This window comes from Myotis nattereri (genome assembly GCF_964212035.1).
Source record: "Myotis nattereri genome assembly, chromosome: 8".
NCBI classification, from domain to species: Eukaryota; Metazoa; Chordata; class Mammalia; order Chiroptera; family Vespertilionidae; genus Myotis; species Myotis nattereri.
Window position 1 is genome coordinate 19,141,707 of NC_138083.1, and position 15,445 is coordinate 19,157,151.

The 15,445-nt window shown below is 37.8% G+C and overlaps 1 protein-coding gene across 2 annotated transcripts in view; it reads right to left on the bottom strand.

The window, feature by feature from the left end:
* The window catches only part of DSTN (destrin, actin depolymerizing factor), a 45,923-nt gene that overhangs the window by 9,412 nt on the left and 21,066 nt on the right, over positions 1-15,445 (bottom strand). For both annotated transcript variants that reach the window (XM_081096976.1, XM_081096977.1), the window contains exon 2: positions 1,093-1,400. In XM_081096976.1, coding sequence (XP_080953102.1) covers positions 1,093-1,400 — 308 coding nt within the window. The remainder of the gene's footprint in view (positions 1-1,092; positions 1,401-15,445) is intronic.

The window sequence follows — 15,445 nt, forward strand, 5'->3', positions numbered from 1 at the left end:
GGCTGAGGGCTGTTTTCAGGCTGGCGGGTGACTGAAGCTCCCAACCGCTCCTTTTTTTATTTTTTATTTTTTATTCTGGGCCAGCTTTAGCTCTGCGGCTTGGCTCCAGCTCTGAGGCCTCAGCTGCTGAAAGTAGGTATCTGGTTTGTTTGGGTTCTATAATCAAAACACTGTTTCAACTCCAGCTCTGAGATCCCAGCTGGCTGAAAGCAGGTTTCTGGGGTTTTGTTTAGCTTCTATATTTGTAACAATGTTTCAAACTGCAAGCTCAGAGGCCGGCAGCGGCAGGCGGGGAACGTTGGAGTCCTCCGTCACTGAAGCAAGCAAGCCTCATGTTCGCTTTAAGCTGCCTGGCTGCCGGCCGCCATCTTGGCTGGCAGTTAATTTGCATATCGCCCTGATTAGCCAATGGGAAGGGTAGCGGAGGTATGGCTAATTACCATGTTTCTCTTTTATTAGATAGGATAGCTAGTGACTAGTGGCTACCCTTATGGACAGTGTGAACTATCACAGTTGGAGGCAATGATAGTACCAACTTCAAAAGTAGCAAACTCCAGGCACAAATAAAGTATAGATGTTTAAAAAAGTAGGAGGCTGGTTCCTGGCATTACAAGTTAGAGAAGGATTTTGGTGAGATAAACTTTCTTCTCAGTATTCTAGGAAGAGTTTTTAGAGAAATTTTAGCTTATAAGGAGTTCAGAGGATGCATAGAAATCTAACCCTCTGCCTCCTTCCACTGCCAAAATAACTGACTACTGAAAGTCACCTTTCAAGTAAACAAAGACTAGTTAAAATTTATTTTTGGTTCCACAAACATCAATCTAGCTAAGACCTTTTCTTTTCTTTTCTATTTTTTTAATTTAAATTTTTTATTGTTGACACTATGCAGATATCCTTGATTCCCCCACCCCTTTGCCCATCTTGTAAATAAAAATTTACCAGAAACCTTGTAAATAAAAATTAAACAACAATGACTGCAGACCACTTGACTGAAAACTACTTTGGCTGCAGATACTGGCTCTCCAAATGCTAAACTAACAATGACATTAACTCTGATTTTTACAGAGACTCACTATTTCTATCACTGCTTACCATAAGAAAAACATCAGCTCCTCTTTTCTGGATTCCTTGGTTTCAAAGCTTGCATCATACAAAGCATAGCGACAATCTTTCTCTGGGAGCATTCCCACAAAATGCTTGAAAGGATCAGTTATAGTTACACCAACATCTCCAACCAAGATCTCTTTGCCTTCTTCTACAATGATGCACTTTTTGTCTGCACTGAGACAAAAAATGACAGCCTTCTTTCTTTTCTTGATTTCTTCTGGTGTGGAACACTTCCTAACTTTCATGTCATAAAAAATGCGACATACTTCATCAGCAACTTGCACTCCTGAGGCCTATAATAAGAAAAGGAAATCAGAAAGAGGTTTATAATTTTCATTGTGCCAAATATAAAAACTATATATTTGATTATAGACTGACAGACACTTATTACAATTTTTAAGGCATACTTATCATCCAATAGGGAACTGGAATACCTGAGCTGCAATCACTAATTTCAGTCACTGAACATTTACAAGATTACATATATAAGCCATTCATCACTATTATGTGGGATTAAGGGAGGAGTCATCTATGCAGCCCCTCATACCTTAAAACCTGAAAAAAGGTACTTCTGAGGTGCTGGATTATTTTTATATTGTAGAGGTGGCTCAGAGCCCTGACTGGAGGTAGTCAACTTTCCAGTTTGATTATTAATATCACCCCAAATTCTTTTCATAAGTATAATAAATGGTCAGAGTGGCTGGGCTGGAAAAATTATTCTATTCCTATGGTATAGCTTTCACTAATAAAATAATTAAAAGGTCTTTGTTCTACTCACATTTCAAAATTATGAGATTAATATTCAGTAACGTAATAGTCAAATGCCTTTAAAATTACACTTTAAAAAATCTTCAAGTTTTAAATTAAGATAAGAATAAATAACATTATTAAGAGACTAAATCTTAATTATTCCCACCACAAAAAGCAATGATATTTATGTGATGTGATAGAGGTGTTGGTTAGCTAATGCTATGATAGTAATCATACTGCTATACATAAATGTATCAAATCAACAACTTTTACACCTTAAACTTAACAATGTTATATGTCAATTATATCTCAATTTAAAAAAAGAATAAATCAGAAAATGTTTACTGCTGTGACAAAGAACACAGTTTAATTTGATATTATATTGACCGGAAAAATAAACCTTTTACTATGTTATATTTGCTATTTTGAGATGAGAAAGCAGTTACAAAAGATCTTGATAGCAAAAGTTCTAAAACCAGTTTTTAATCTTTTCCTCTTTTTTAAGGAATGTGCTATTTATATTAACTTTACTTCATTAACTTCTTTGGTTTTGCAAGTTAGTTTTTCTAAAGCAAGAATTTAAACTTAACAGAATATAAATACTGAACAATGCAAAAATATTGATAACCCAAAATTAATATCAAGTAATTTGCTTAAGAAATAAAAATACATGTGAGGTGAAAAGATAATCCATACACTGGGAGAAAGTATTTGCAAATCATGTATCCAATAAAAACTTGTATCCAGAATATATAAAGAACCCTTCTAACTCAACAATAAAAATAAAGACAACCCAATTTAAGGGATTTGAATAGACATTTCTTCAAAGAAGATATAAAAATGGTCAATAAACACTCGGGAAAAATGCTCATGATAGTGGTCTTAGGGCAAAACCACAATGAGCTATTACTTCACACCCACTAGGATGGCTATAACCAAAAAGACAACAGCAACAAATGCTGGTGAGGAGGCTGTTGAAAAACTGGAACACTTATACACTGCTGACAGAACTGTTAAATGGTGCTGCTGCTTTGGGAAACAGTCTGGCAGAGTTCCTCAAAAAGTTAAACATGCAGTTAAACACCTAGCAATGCCACTCTCCTAGGTATATTCACAAGAGAAATAAAAACATAAGTTCATACAAAAACTTGTACATGAATATTAATAGCAGCATAATTCATAACAGCAAAAAATTAGGAAAAACTGATGAATGAATAAACAAAATGTGGCATATACATACAATAGAATATTATTCAGCCATAAAAAATGAGGTACTGATACATGCTACAAAATGGAAAAACCTTGAAAAACATTATGCTAAGTGAAATAAGCCATGCATAAAAGGCCCCATTATATGATTCTTTTTTTCACAAAATGTTCAAAATAGGCAAATCCATAGACAGGAAGATTAGTGGTTTCCAGGAGCTAAGAGGAAAGAAGAATGGGGAGTGACTACTAATTGATATGGGGTTTTCATTCTGGAGTGATAAAATGTTTTGAAATTTGATAGCAATGTGGATGCACAACTTTGTAAATATACTGAAAACCAGTGACTTGTACTTCATGATGTGTGAATTATCTATAATAAAATCGTGATATGCTAATTAGGCCAGGCAGCCAGACGACCATCTGGATGACCACGCTATGATACCCACTGGTGCCAGGCCAGCCAAGGCGGTGCGATGTGATTGGTCGGGGGCCCGGCCATCGCCCCATGATGGCCTCACAGAAAGAGGCTCAGGCCACTGACCGGCGGGGCAATCAATTGGGGCGGCTCCGCGATCACCCCAAAGAGGGAGGCCTAGCCACCAACCGGCAGGCTGCAGCAGGTGGGCAGGGCCTCCCTCTGCGAGGGAAGCCCAGGTCCCAGGTGCCAGAGGGAAGCTGGTGGCGGCAGTGGGGGAAGGAAGGCCTACTCTTGCACGAATTTCACGCATTGGGCCTCTAGTATCTCAATAAAGCTGTTACTTAAAAAATGTATGTAAGAATTCTGGGGATTAAAATACACTAAGATCCCAGCATTTAGTTAACATTAATGTACTTGGGCCATTTAATCATATTAATTAAAAGAGTATAATCCACTTCAATCCCATCTAATCTAACCTATAATCATAACCCAGTTCAATCCTGTCTAACCTATTCCACATTTTGTTTATAAATGAATATTTCACTCTAAAATAATGAAGTGGTAAATATAGAAAAATTAAGACTAGAAAATTACTACAAAAGCTACACAATCTTATCACTTTCCTACTATTAAAAAGCACTTTTCTTAAACCTTTTACTGCATTAGGAGAAGTACTGTTCTGATCTTCATAGTTCATCTGTGTACAGGAAGTTAGGATTATTTTGCTATTTTGAACAGAGGAAAAAAATGTTCAAAATAACAAAATAGTGAATAACCACATGGTGTCCCAAAATTCACGCAAGAAGTAGTTCTGATAGAAAACACAGGTTTATAATTAAAAATTGTAAATTTTTTATTGATTCATAAAGTATACAGTATAGGGTTATGTATGGAATAGCACATCGGGTAAATGGCCTCCACGGCTTTGCTGGCACATACGCAAAGCCGTGGTCTTCACTGTCCCTGTTCCTGGGCCATAATTGGTACTTGGTAATGTTTATCAAATTGAAGGGATTGAAATCAAAGGACAACAGATATTAGAATCTGATTCAATAAACCAAGTAAAATTAGGCTTTTATTTTTTATTTATTTTTATTTTTTAAATATATTTTATTGAGTTTTCACAGAGAGGAAGAGAGAGGGATAGAGAGAAACATCGATGAGAGAGAAACATCGATCAGCTGCTTCTTGCACACCTCCTACTGGGGATGTGCCCGCAACCAAGGTACATGCCCTTGGCCGGAATCGAACCTGGGACTGAAAGGTCGACGCTCTATCCACTGAGCCAAACCGGTCAGGGCATAGGCTTTTATTTTTTGTTGTTGTTAATGCTCACGCAAAATTCAAATCCTGCGTGAATTTTGGGACACCCTATAAAAGCAGACTCCAATTCTTCTAAGCACCCAAGTTTACCTATGTTGATTTGTTAGGCTCACATGTCTAACCCATCTTGAAAAGCATGAAGACAGTATATTTAAAGACTTATATCTAACCAATCAATATTTGAATTTATCTGTCAACATCTAAGTGAAGTATCTCAAGCATTTTATATCCTGACTTAGAAATTAATCAAAGTAATCATGTACCAGTAACTGAAAACAGAAAGGAAATGTATATTCTGCAATTAAAATGCAACTAATCTCAGCCAAATTAAGCTGTAACTTACAGGCATCTTAAAAGCCTCAGTAAGGAGGAATTTGAGCTTTTTTTAAATCAAAATTTAGGTCTGTGCAGGTCTCTAATGAAGAGACACTAAGAAACTGGCAGACACTGGAAGCAGGGAAACCATTTTTGAGATAGTTACAAATATCCAGAAGAGAAAGCTCTGAACTACAGCAGTGCAGTTAAAACAAAACAAACAAAAAGAATCCAAGGGCATTTCAAAGTAGAATTAATATAGCTGAGTGAAACCATAAATAGAATTAATATAGCTGAGTGAAACCATAAGAAGTAGCATCAGCCCAGTAGAATGGCTCAGTGGTTAAGTATTGACCTATGAACCAGGAGGTCACGGTTCAATTCCTGGTCAGGGCACATGCCTGGGTTGCAGGCTCCATCTCTAGTAGGGGCCATGCAGGAGGCAGCAGATCGATGATTCTCTCCCATTACTGATGTTTCCATCTCTCTTTCCCTCTCCCTTCCTCTCTGAAATCAATAACAATATATATACTTTTTTAAAGTAGCAGCATCAAAGAAGATCCAGGATTCTCTAGACTGGTAAGTAGAAAGTTTGTGGTGAATCAGCAGAAAGGGGAGATGGTTACAATTTAACATGTTAAAAAAAATTTTTTTTAATCCTCATGAGGATATTTTTTTCCCATTGATTTTTAGAACGGAAGGGAGGAGACACCCACAGAGAGAAACATCAATGTGAGAGACACATCGATTGATTGTCTTCCGCGCATGCCAGGGCTAACCAGAGCCAGGGATCAAGCCTGCAACCAAGGTCCATACCCTGGACTGTAATCAAACCTGAGACCCTTCAGTCGAAGGGCCTATGCTCTCACCACTTAGCAAACCGCCTAGGGCTGACATGTTAATTTTGAGGAATGTGTAAAACATCTAAGATGGAGATTTCAACTAGAAATACGAGGATGAAACTAATAGATATTTTGGACTACAGCCATTATCACAGAATCACCAACATTAAGTAGCAAAAGAGAAACAAGTCAAGGGGACTAAGAAATGATAGGAAAGCTAAGAAGAAAAAGTAAGAAGGGCAAAAACAGCATCCAAGACGCCAACAGAGAGTATTTTGAGGAAGGAGATCATCAATACCAAAAACTATAGAGTTTGAAAATAGACAACTGGGCTTGGCAATTGGGCCTCTGAGCATTTCAGGAGACTGGAGGAATGGGGCAGAACTCCAGGGTAATGGGCTGAGGATCCACAGGGAACTGAGAAAGTGAAAACACAGGAGGATTAATGGTGAAGGGAAAAGGAAAGACTGATTATTATCCATTTCTTATTGGGGAAATTCTGACCATACTAAAAGTTTAAGAGCTCTTAAGGGAACAAGAGAAAGGAAGCCAAAACACTAAGGAGAAAAAACATCCAAAAACTTAATACTGAGTACTTACTATTATCAGACACTTTGAAATAACAAAAATTCTATGAGAAAGCTAGTACCATTATTTGCTTCTTACAGACTTGAAAACAGAGGCATGGAAAGATTAAGTACAGTAACGTGGTCAGAATTACACAGAAACTGGTAGTGGAACTGAGATTTGAACTCATGCAATTTGGATCCAGAGAATACTCATAAACACTCATAATTTAGAGGCAGAACTTTAAAGAGGTTGGGGAGATGCAGAGCACAGATGGGAATGTGAATCTTAGTTTCCTCTAAAACAGGAAGAGGGAGGGTAACAGTTGGAGGAAGGAAGAGGCACTGCTAAAAATTGTGCTTGACAGGCTATAGTAGTGCAGTGGTTTGAACGTACTAGGTAAAGATTTAGAATCACTGTTCTGGGAAGTTCTAAAGGGAATCACGCAAGGACAAGCAAAAGGACTCTGAGGACATAAAAAGTTTTGGCTGAGGTCAGAGAGGGTGATGGCAGAGCAATCAGGCAGAAAGCAGATGTTGATGGCAGGATGTCAGTGCAGGTGGAAAGAAAGGACTCTACATTATCTCTAAGAGATTTTTATCCAAGCCTGAAGTTTCAATCATCTAATCCCAATGACTCACACATTATTCAGACTTCTGCTTTTCTGAGCTTGCAGTCTTTACATCCAATTTCCTACCTAAAATCTCCAGCTGGATGTCTCAAAGAGCTCTGCATGCCCAAAGTCCCCTTCTAGTCAGTCTTCCTTTCCAAGGAAGATATTTTCATACTAGAGGCCTGATGCACGAAATTCATGCAAGAGGCAGCTGCAGCAGCCTCCTCTGCCTTGGCTCCAGCCCACCGTGGACTTGTTCCGAAGGACATCGGGTCTAATTAGCATATTACATTTTTATTATTATAGATATTTTTCCAAGACATCACCATCCTAGTTACATAAGCCCCAAACCTGATACATCTCGAACAATTCCTTCTCTCTCACCTCACTGAGCTCTTTGGTTTCTCATATATTTTTCCAAGACATTCATCTCTCTCCCTTTCTATCACCACTCTTCTAGTCCAAACCACTACTGTCTGTTATCTGAACTGTTAAAATAACCTCCCCAAGTGTTGCAAACCTCCCCTGGAAGATGTGTGTACCATACTGTTTCCTCTTCCTGGACACATAGGAAGACTACATTCCCCAGACTTCCTTGAAAGTTCACCAGACTGATTCTGCTCAGCAACAGGTAGACACAGTGATATAAACCACTTCCAGGCCTGGCTCTTTAAAAGTGATCTAGCTCCATCTTCCCCTGACAAGATGACCTCGGGAGATATACTTCAAGATAGAAGCGGGCTGCCCAACTCTGTGGCACTCTATATGATAGAGATAAATCTTTACTGTGTTAAGCCGAAGAGATTTGGGATTTAATTTGTTACTGTAGTTCAAATACAACAGACCGCCCATACCCATTGCTGAGACCCTTCCACTCTCCAGTTCACTCTCTACACTGCAGCCAAGGATCTGAAACACAAATCCTATCTACATGTTTAAAACACTTCTATGGCTTTCCTTTGATCTGAGGGTAAAAAGAGTAATAATTGTTTATTACTGTATGATCTGACCCTATCTCCCTCTCTACCCCACATATTCTCTGCTACCTCAATACCTTGAGCCTTCTTTTAATTCTATTTGCCATGCTCCTTCTCACTTCAGGGAGTGTGCTCATACTAAATACTCGGCTATACACTTTTCAGATCTCAGACCAAATTCTCATTTTGCAAATAAGTTTTCTAGGTCAAGACCACTACTTCACGCTTCCATGAAATCATGCATCTCTACACCATAGCACTTAACCACAGTTTCAATGTTCTCTCTTTATTTAATGACTGTCTCTCCAAATAGGCTGTTTAAGACTGTAAGTTCCTTAAGAAAGACTGTGTCTATCTTATTCACTATTGTGTTCCTCTGAGGAAATCAAAGATAAATAAGTCTCCCATCGTAGTTTATTTAACTAATGGAGAAGATAAAGACAGCATATACAAATCATCAATACTTGGTAAAACTATTATTCCCTGATAAACTCCAATAGAAGAGAGTTTAAAGAAGGTAGAGATTATGCTAGGGTAAAGCAGGACACAGGTAGGGGGTGGGGGTTCACATCTAAACCGACTTAAAGCACTCCAAGACAAGAGGACAAAGGATGAAGAGTCCCTGAGAAAGGGAACCTTGCATATACAATATGAGAGGATAGGGAGGAGGAAATTGAGATGTAGACTGGGTTCAGGACGAAGAGACCACAAATGACAGGCTCAAGAGTTTGGAGACAATGGATATATTTTTTAAAAGAAAAGTAAGGATGACCAGCAAAAAGGCTAATTCAGTAAGCAAGGCAAGAGGTGATCAGAACCTTCATTAGGGTAGTAGGAGCAGTACAAGGAAGAGGGCTAGATGTCTACAGTGTGTAGGCACAAACATCTGTACTTGACAACCACTGGCTGGGAGAGGGATAGTGGAAAGGAGGGAATCAGAATAGTTTGGTGATTAGGAGGCTGATTAATGCCCTGGACAGTGTGGCTTAGTTGGTTGGAGCATCGGCCTGTACACTGAAGGGTCACAGGTTCGATCCCTGGTCAGGGCACATATAAGAGGCAACCAGTGGCCTTAGCCAGTTTGGCTCAGTGAATAGAGTGTCGGCCCGCGGACTGAAGGGTCCTGGGTTCGATTCCAGTCAAGGACACGTACCTTGGTTGTAGGTTCCCCGGCCCTGGTCAGGGTCCATGCAGGAGGCAACCAATAGATGTGTCTCTTTCACATCAATGTTTCTTTCTGTCTCTCCCTCTCCCTTCCACTCTCTCTAAAAATCAATGAAGAAATATCCTCAGGTAAGGATTAACAACAACAACACACACACAAAGAGCAAGTGTCCAAAAAAAAAGAGGCAATCAGTGGATGCATAAATGAGTGGAACAACAAACTGATTTTCTCTCTCTCTCTCTCTCTCTCTCATCAATCAATAAAAATAAATTCCTCTGAGATAATTAATTTTAGTGGATTTATCATCATCACAAAGAGACATTATGTTGAATCTTAAAGGCAGATGTGATATACGTAATTATTTATGGGTTTTGGTTTTTTTTAATTTATATTGCACTTTTACCTAATAGAAAAGGTCCTTTCCCACCAGAATCACTTTTCAGTATTTTTCTAAAATGTTATATGACTAAGATATTAACTACTCACCTGTCAAGGAAGTTAAAGTTTATTTTAAAAAGCAAAATCAAATTTGGTTTTGACTTTTAAAAAATTTATTTATATTCGATTACAAAGTTTTAACAATCAAGACCATTAAAGGATACTCAATATAGCACCAAAATTTGCTGCATAGCTAGGAAGGAAAAATCTTGAGTAAAAATAGACTGCTATTGCAACAAGAGTTTTGTGATTACCTTAAAAAGATATGTTATCCACAACTTCAGTTTCACTGTGTTCTGTACCAGTGACCACTGGAGAATAACAGTTGCTCTTAGAACTCCACCCTCATGTCAAAACAGTTGCTGTTAAATAATTACTTTGCTGTATTTTATTTCACTTGACTACCAGTTTTTCACTTGTTCATGAAGCATAATGGATCTCAAACCTGTCTGAGTCACCTTGGCAGAGCTTTTGTAAACAGATTCAGAGATTAAGTGAATACATCAGAGGCACTGCTTTAATACTCAAGATTCACTCAGTGTACTCTTCTCTAAATAAAGTTACTATTCACAAACAAATGCTATAGAGAATTTTTAACACTTGGTATTTTAAAGGCGCGAATGACAGAACACACTTAAAACATCAATTCTCTCAATTCTAGCACAAGGCTAGTGATCTCTGAAAGGAGCATCAAGTCTTTCTGATTCAATTTTTGTAAACAACTAAACCAGTCCAAATCCTAAATGTAGTAACAGCTGCCCATCCTAAACCAAAATATCAGAAACAGTGGTGTATTTTTATACTACTAACTCAAGTAGGATTCCTGACTTTGGCTCCATAATTAATGCCAAATATACTTTACCCAACCCTGGTTGGAAAAAAAAAAAAAACAGGAATAAAAGACACTTTCCTCCATCAGAAAATTAATTTTTTTAAATTATTTTTCTAAGCTAAGAGTCTGAAATATTTGACAGTAGGATATTGCATAGCAGAAAAATACAATTTCAAATTTACAAGTACCTGGCAGAAAACAGTTCCTTTTTCAACCTACCAACTATTAAAAACCCAGCATAACTGCTAATCAAAGGAGTTGGGGAGTTTAAAAAAGGTTCACGATTCTCCTTTCTTTACACCATGCAATGAATGACAGTGCTTAAGAAATTTCTACATACGAGTATTAAGGGCCCTATAGATCTTGTGTTAAAATGGGGGACTAAATACATACATCTAAATTTACCTCCCTCTCAAAACTCCACTGAAAGTACAAAAGGGAATTTTTTTTAAAAAGAAAAAGAACATATACCCACAAGAACAAGGAGAGCAGAAGAAAAATGGAAATTCAGATAACGAAGAATGAGTGAAATTTGTTTGAGAAACAATTAGTTTCCTAGACCCCGCTCCTGATCGCCACCCTGCCACCAACCCCATATCCTTGGAATTCTGCAGTTTATTCTCTGCACAGTAGGTCTTCCTGGCTTAGTCATCATATTGAAAATAGGAGAACTTATATAAACTGAATGCTAAGACACTCTATCCACCACTACCAGTACCTTGAAGCCTAACTGTCCAACAGAACTTTCTGTGATGATGCAATTGTTCTATATGTGCACTGTCCAATATGGCTATTGAGTACATAAAATGTGACTAATAAAAATGAGGAGCTAAATTGTTAATTTTATCTTAAGTGATTTAACACAGAACATAAAATTAACTCTCAATACTAAAATAGTGTGTTTTGAGTAAACAAATTTATAAAATATATGTTTTCTGCCTTGAAAAAATAGTGTATTATTTAAATTTATGATGACTTGTTTGGGTCCTCAGGAACCTCAGTTTTTCTCCTATGCAGTAACAAAATAATGCTCCCAAGGGCATGAATTTCAATTTACTATAATAATTATGGTCAACTATTTCTGGGGGCAAGTAAGCAATCTCGGGAGAAATTCAGATAGACTTTTTGTCTCTTTGGAAATATCCTGAGTGTTACTTTGAAAGAGTCAAAGGACCAAAATCAAGAATAGTTCATAAAACTTCAGAAAGGAATGTTTGACTTTAAGGAAAGATTTTAAATTTTTTTTTTAAATATATTTTATTGATTTTTTACAGAGAGGAAAGGAGAGAGATAGAGAGTCAGAAACATCGATGAGAGAGAAACATCGATCAGCCGCCTTCTGCACATCCCCCACTGGGGATGTGCCGGCAACCCAGGTACATGCCCTTGACCGGAATCGAACCTGGGACCTTTCAGTCCGCAGGCCGACGCTCTATCCACTGAGCCAAACCGGTTTTGGCAATTTTTGTGTTTTTTAAAAAAATATTTTTTAATTGACTGAGTGGTAGAGAGAGAAAACATCGACTGGCTACCTCCTGCACACCCCCTAACAGGGATGGAGCCAGTAACCAGGGCATGTGCCCGAAACAGAAATCAAGCTGGCAATCTCGGTGCACAGGACAACACCCAACCAACTGAGCCACACCAGCCAGGGCTTTATTTTATTTTACAGTTAGAGTTGACATTCAATATTATTTTGTGTTCGTTTCAGTTGTACAGCATAATGGTTAACCTATTGTATACTTTATGAAGTGATCACCCTGATATTTCCTGGCACCACAGTTATTACAATATTACTGACTATATTTCCTATGCTGTACTATACATCCCCATGACTATTTTGTACCTACCAATTTGTACTTTTTAATCTCTTCACCTTTTTCACCCCCCCGAACTCCAATCTTCTTCCCCTCTGGCAACCATCAGCCTGTTCTCTGCAACTATGAGTCTATTTCTATTTAGTTTGTTCACTTATTTTGTTCTTTAAATTCTTTATATAAGTGAAATTATATGGAGACACTTATCCAAAGAAGACATACAGATAGCCAATACACATATGAAAAGATGGTCAACATCTCTAATCATCAGAGAAATGCAAATTAAAAACAATGAGCTATCACCTCACATCTGTCAGAAAGGCTATCATCAATAAACCAATAAACAAGTGCTGTGGAGAATGTGGAGGAAAGGGAACTCTCCTGCCCTGTTGGGAATGCAGACTGATGCAGCCACTGTGAAAAACAGCATGGAAGAAGTATGGAAGATCCTCAAAAAAATACAAATGCAACCGCCTTATGATCCAGCAATTCCATTTCTGGATATATATATATACATATATATCTCCAAAACACTAATTCAAGATAATATATGCACACATGCACCATGTTCACTGCAACGTTATTTACAATAACCAAGATATAGAAGCAACCCAAGTGCCCATCAACATACGAGTGGATAGAAAAGTTGTTTTACATATATGCAATAGAATATTACTTGGTCATAAAAAAGAATGAACTCTTACCCTTTGTGATAGCATGGATGGACCTAGAGGGTGTTATGCTAAGTGAAATAAGTCAGACTGAGAAAGATTTTAATTTTTACAAATGGTGTAACAAAAAGTTATTTTATTCCTTGTAGGGGAAAAACCTGGATATTGAGGAAGAACTGAAATAATTTAAGATGCAAGGTTTATTTAATAGCACTAAAGGTAACTTCATTTTATGTAGTATTATACACAGGGCTATTCTGATGAATTTTGTACCTAATTAGGTTAGGTTATGTTTCTTGAAGTAAATTTATAAAGTCAGATATTGAATTTTTTAAATTTGCTGTGTTCTTATAAACAGAATTTGGGACATATATTTATCCTTAGAAGACCTTTTTATCCAGAGGAGAAGGCGCACTGCAAGTCTAAGTCAGACTTATTCAAATCAAGTTATTGAAGTCAGACTTACTCAAATAACTTGAGCAAGTAAACTAATTTCTCTAACCTCAGTTTCATCACTGTAAAATGTGAATTATGATAATCCTAACTCAAGAGGACTGACATCACAATACAACATATGTACATCACCTAAATACAAGGGCCTGGCAATGGTACCATTCGGTAAGTGAAGACTCATATTATTATTAACCAGAAAACCTGTTAGAACTTCTTCAACCCCTTCTAGTTACCAATGTTTAATGAAGCCTTTTGGTAATGGGAGGCTATGGATAAAAGAAATCCAGACGGCTTAAAACTTCCAAGTGAAACAGTAATTTCTATCTGTTCTCTGATGACCAGAACTACTAACTCAAAAACCATAATGACATTCCCATAACTAGTAAATGGTTGACCAGCAATGACATGCAGGAATAAAAAGAATAACACAGTTAAGATTCAGTTACACTACTACCTCTTGCCATTCTCCTAGGCACAACTATCACCTACAGCCATAAATCAAAACCCACAATGATAAAAACTGGGCCTATGGGGTGAGCTAACAGGCTTTGTCCTAAAATTTGTCCCTGCCCAATACACAGCAATCTTTGATAAGTTCAAAATGTCCAAAGCTGCTGCATATAGTTTTATAGATTGTGCCTTGCTTTAAAGAGTGCCAGGCCGCCCTAACCAGTTTGGCTCAGTGGATAGAGCGCCAGCCTGCGGACTGAAGGGTCCAGGGTTCGATTCCGGTCAAGGGCATGTATTTTGGTTGCAGGCACATCCCCAGTTGGTGGTGTGCAGGAGGCAGCTGATCAATGTTTCTCTCTCATCGACGTTTCTAACCCTCTATCTCTCTCCCTTCCTCTCTGTAAAAAATCAATAAAATATATTAAAAAAAAAAAAAAGAGCGCCTGGCCATGACAGAGCTAACTTCAAGAAATGTACCTGCAGAGCTTCAACGGTTTCAAGGAGTGTCATCTGCTTGTGTCCTGAGGCCACATTACCCAGGGGGAGCACCACTTTATAATTTGCACAAAGTCACTACATAGGCTATCAGTGATCCAGAAAATGTTCCAAGTTAACTCTCTGCCTTAATACACTGGTCCACTTCCCAAAACCAGGGTGACAGTGTTAAATTTACAACCAATTTCCAATTATAGAAGTGCTTCATTCATCTCATAGCAAAGTACAGACAATGTCCTTAAGATAGCCTATGTGCAGACCAAATAGCAATCCTACTAGCTGTGAATTAATTTTGAAGAGTTCCATTAAAACAATTTTATGGTTAAACCTTACTTAGTGGGTTAAAAATTCATTCTATAACATAAACTATGAAATACCACCCACACTCCCACAAAAGAGAAAAGAAAAATGATCTCAACTGCCAAAGTAGATTAGATATAATAAGGCCCAGCTGCTAAAAATAATTTCATTCAAATCTTATTTTATAGACAATCCTAACCAGGTTTACTAACAGGTTTCCCACCCAAATCAGGAGATAGGAAGTCAGAAAGGGAGGACAGGAACAGTGAGTACAATAAAGAGTTTAATAAGCCTAATAGAGAAAAATAATACTCCCCACTCTTCCCTCAAAAACACTAGCAACATAGGGCAAGGTAAGCACATTAGCAAATAGTCCTATGTTTTTACTGTTTTCTTTCAAGAGTTTTCAATTTTCTTCAAGATAAAAGCCATACCATGTCAAATTCTTCATGCCCTTTCTCCAGCCTCCTTTCCCACTTCTCCTGACACATACCCCTTAATTCCAGTCATGTACAATTCTTTGTGATCTACGTTCTCTTGTTATGCTTTATCTTCCTCCTGTTCACCTGGTTAAGTCCTTCAAGGCACACATCAACTCCTCTGGAAAGTTGTGTGTCTTGGCCCCTCAACACCACCTCTAATCCTACAGCATTATCTGTCACAGAGATTGTCTATTGGTTGCCTGATTCTCTCATTAAATGTG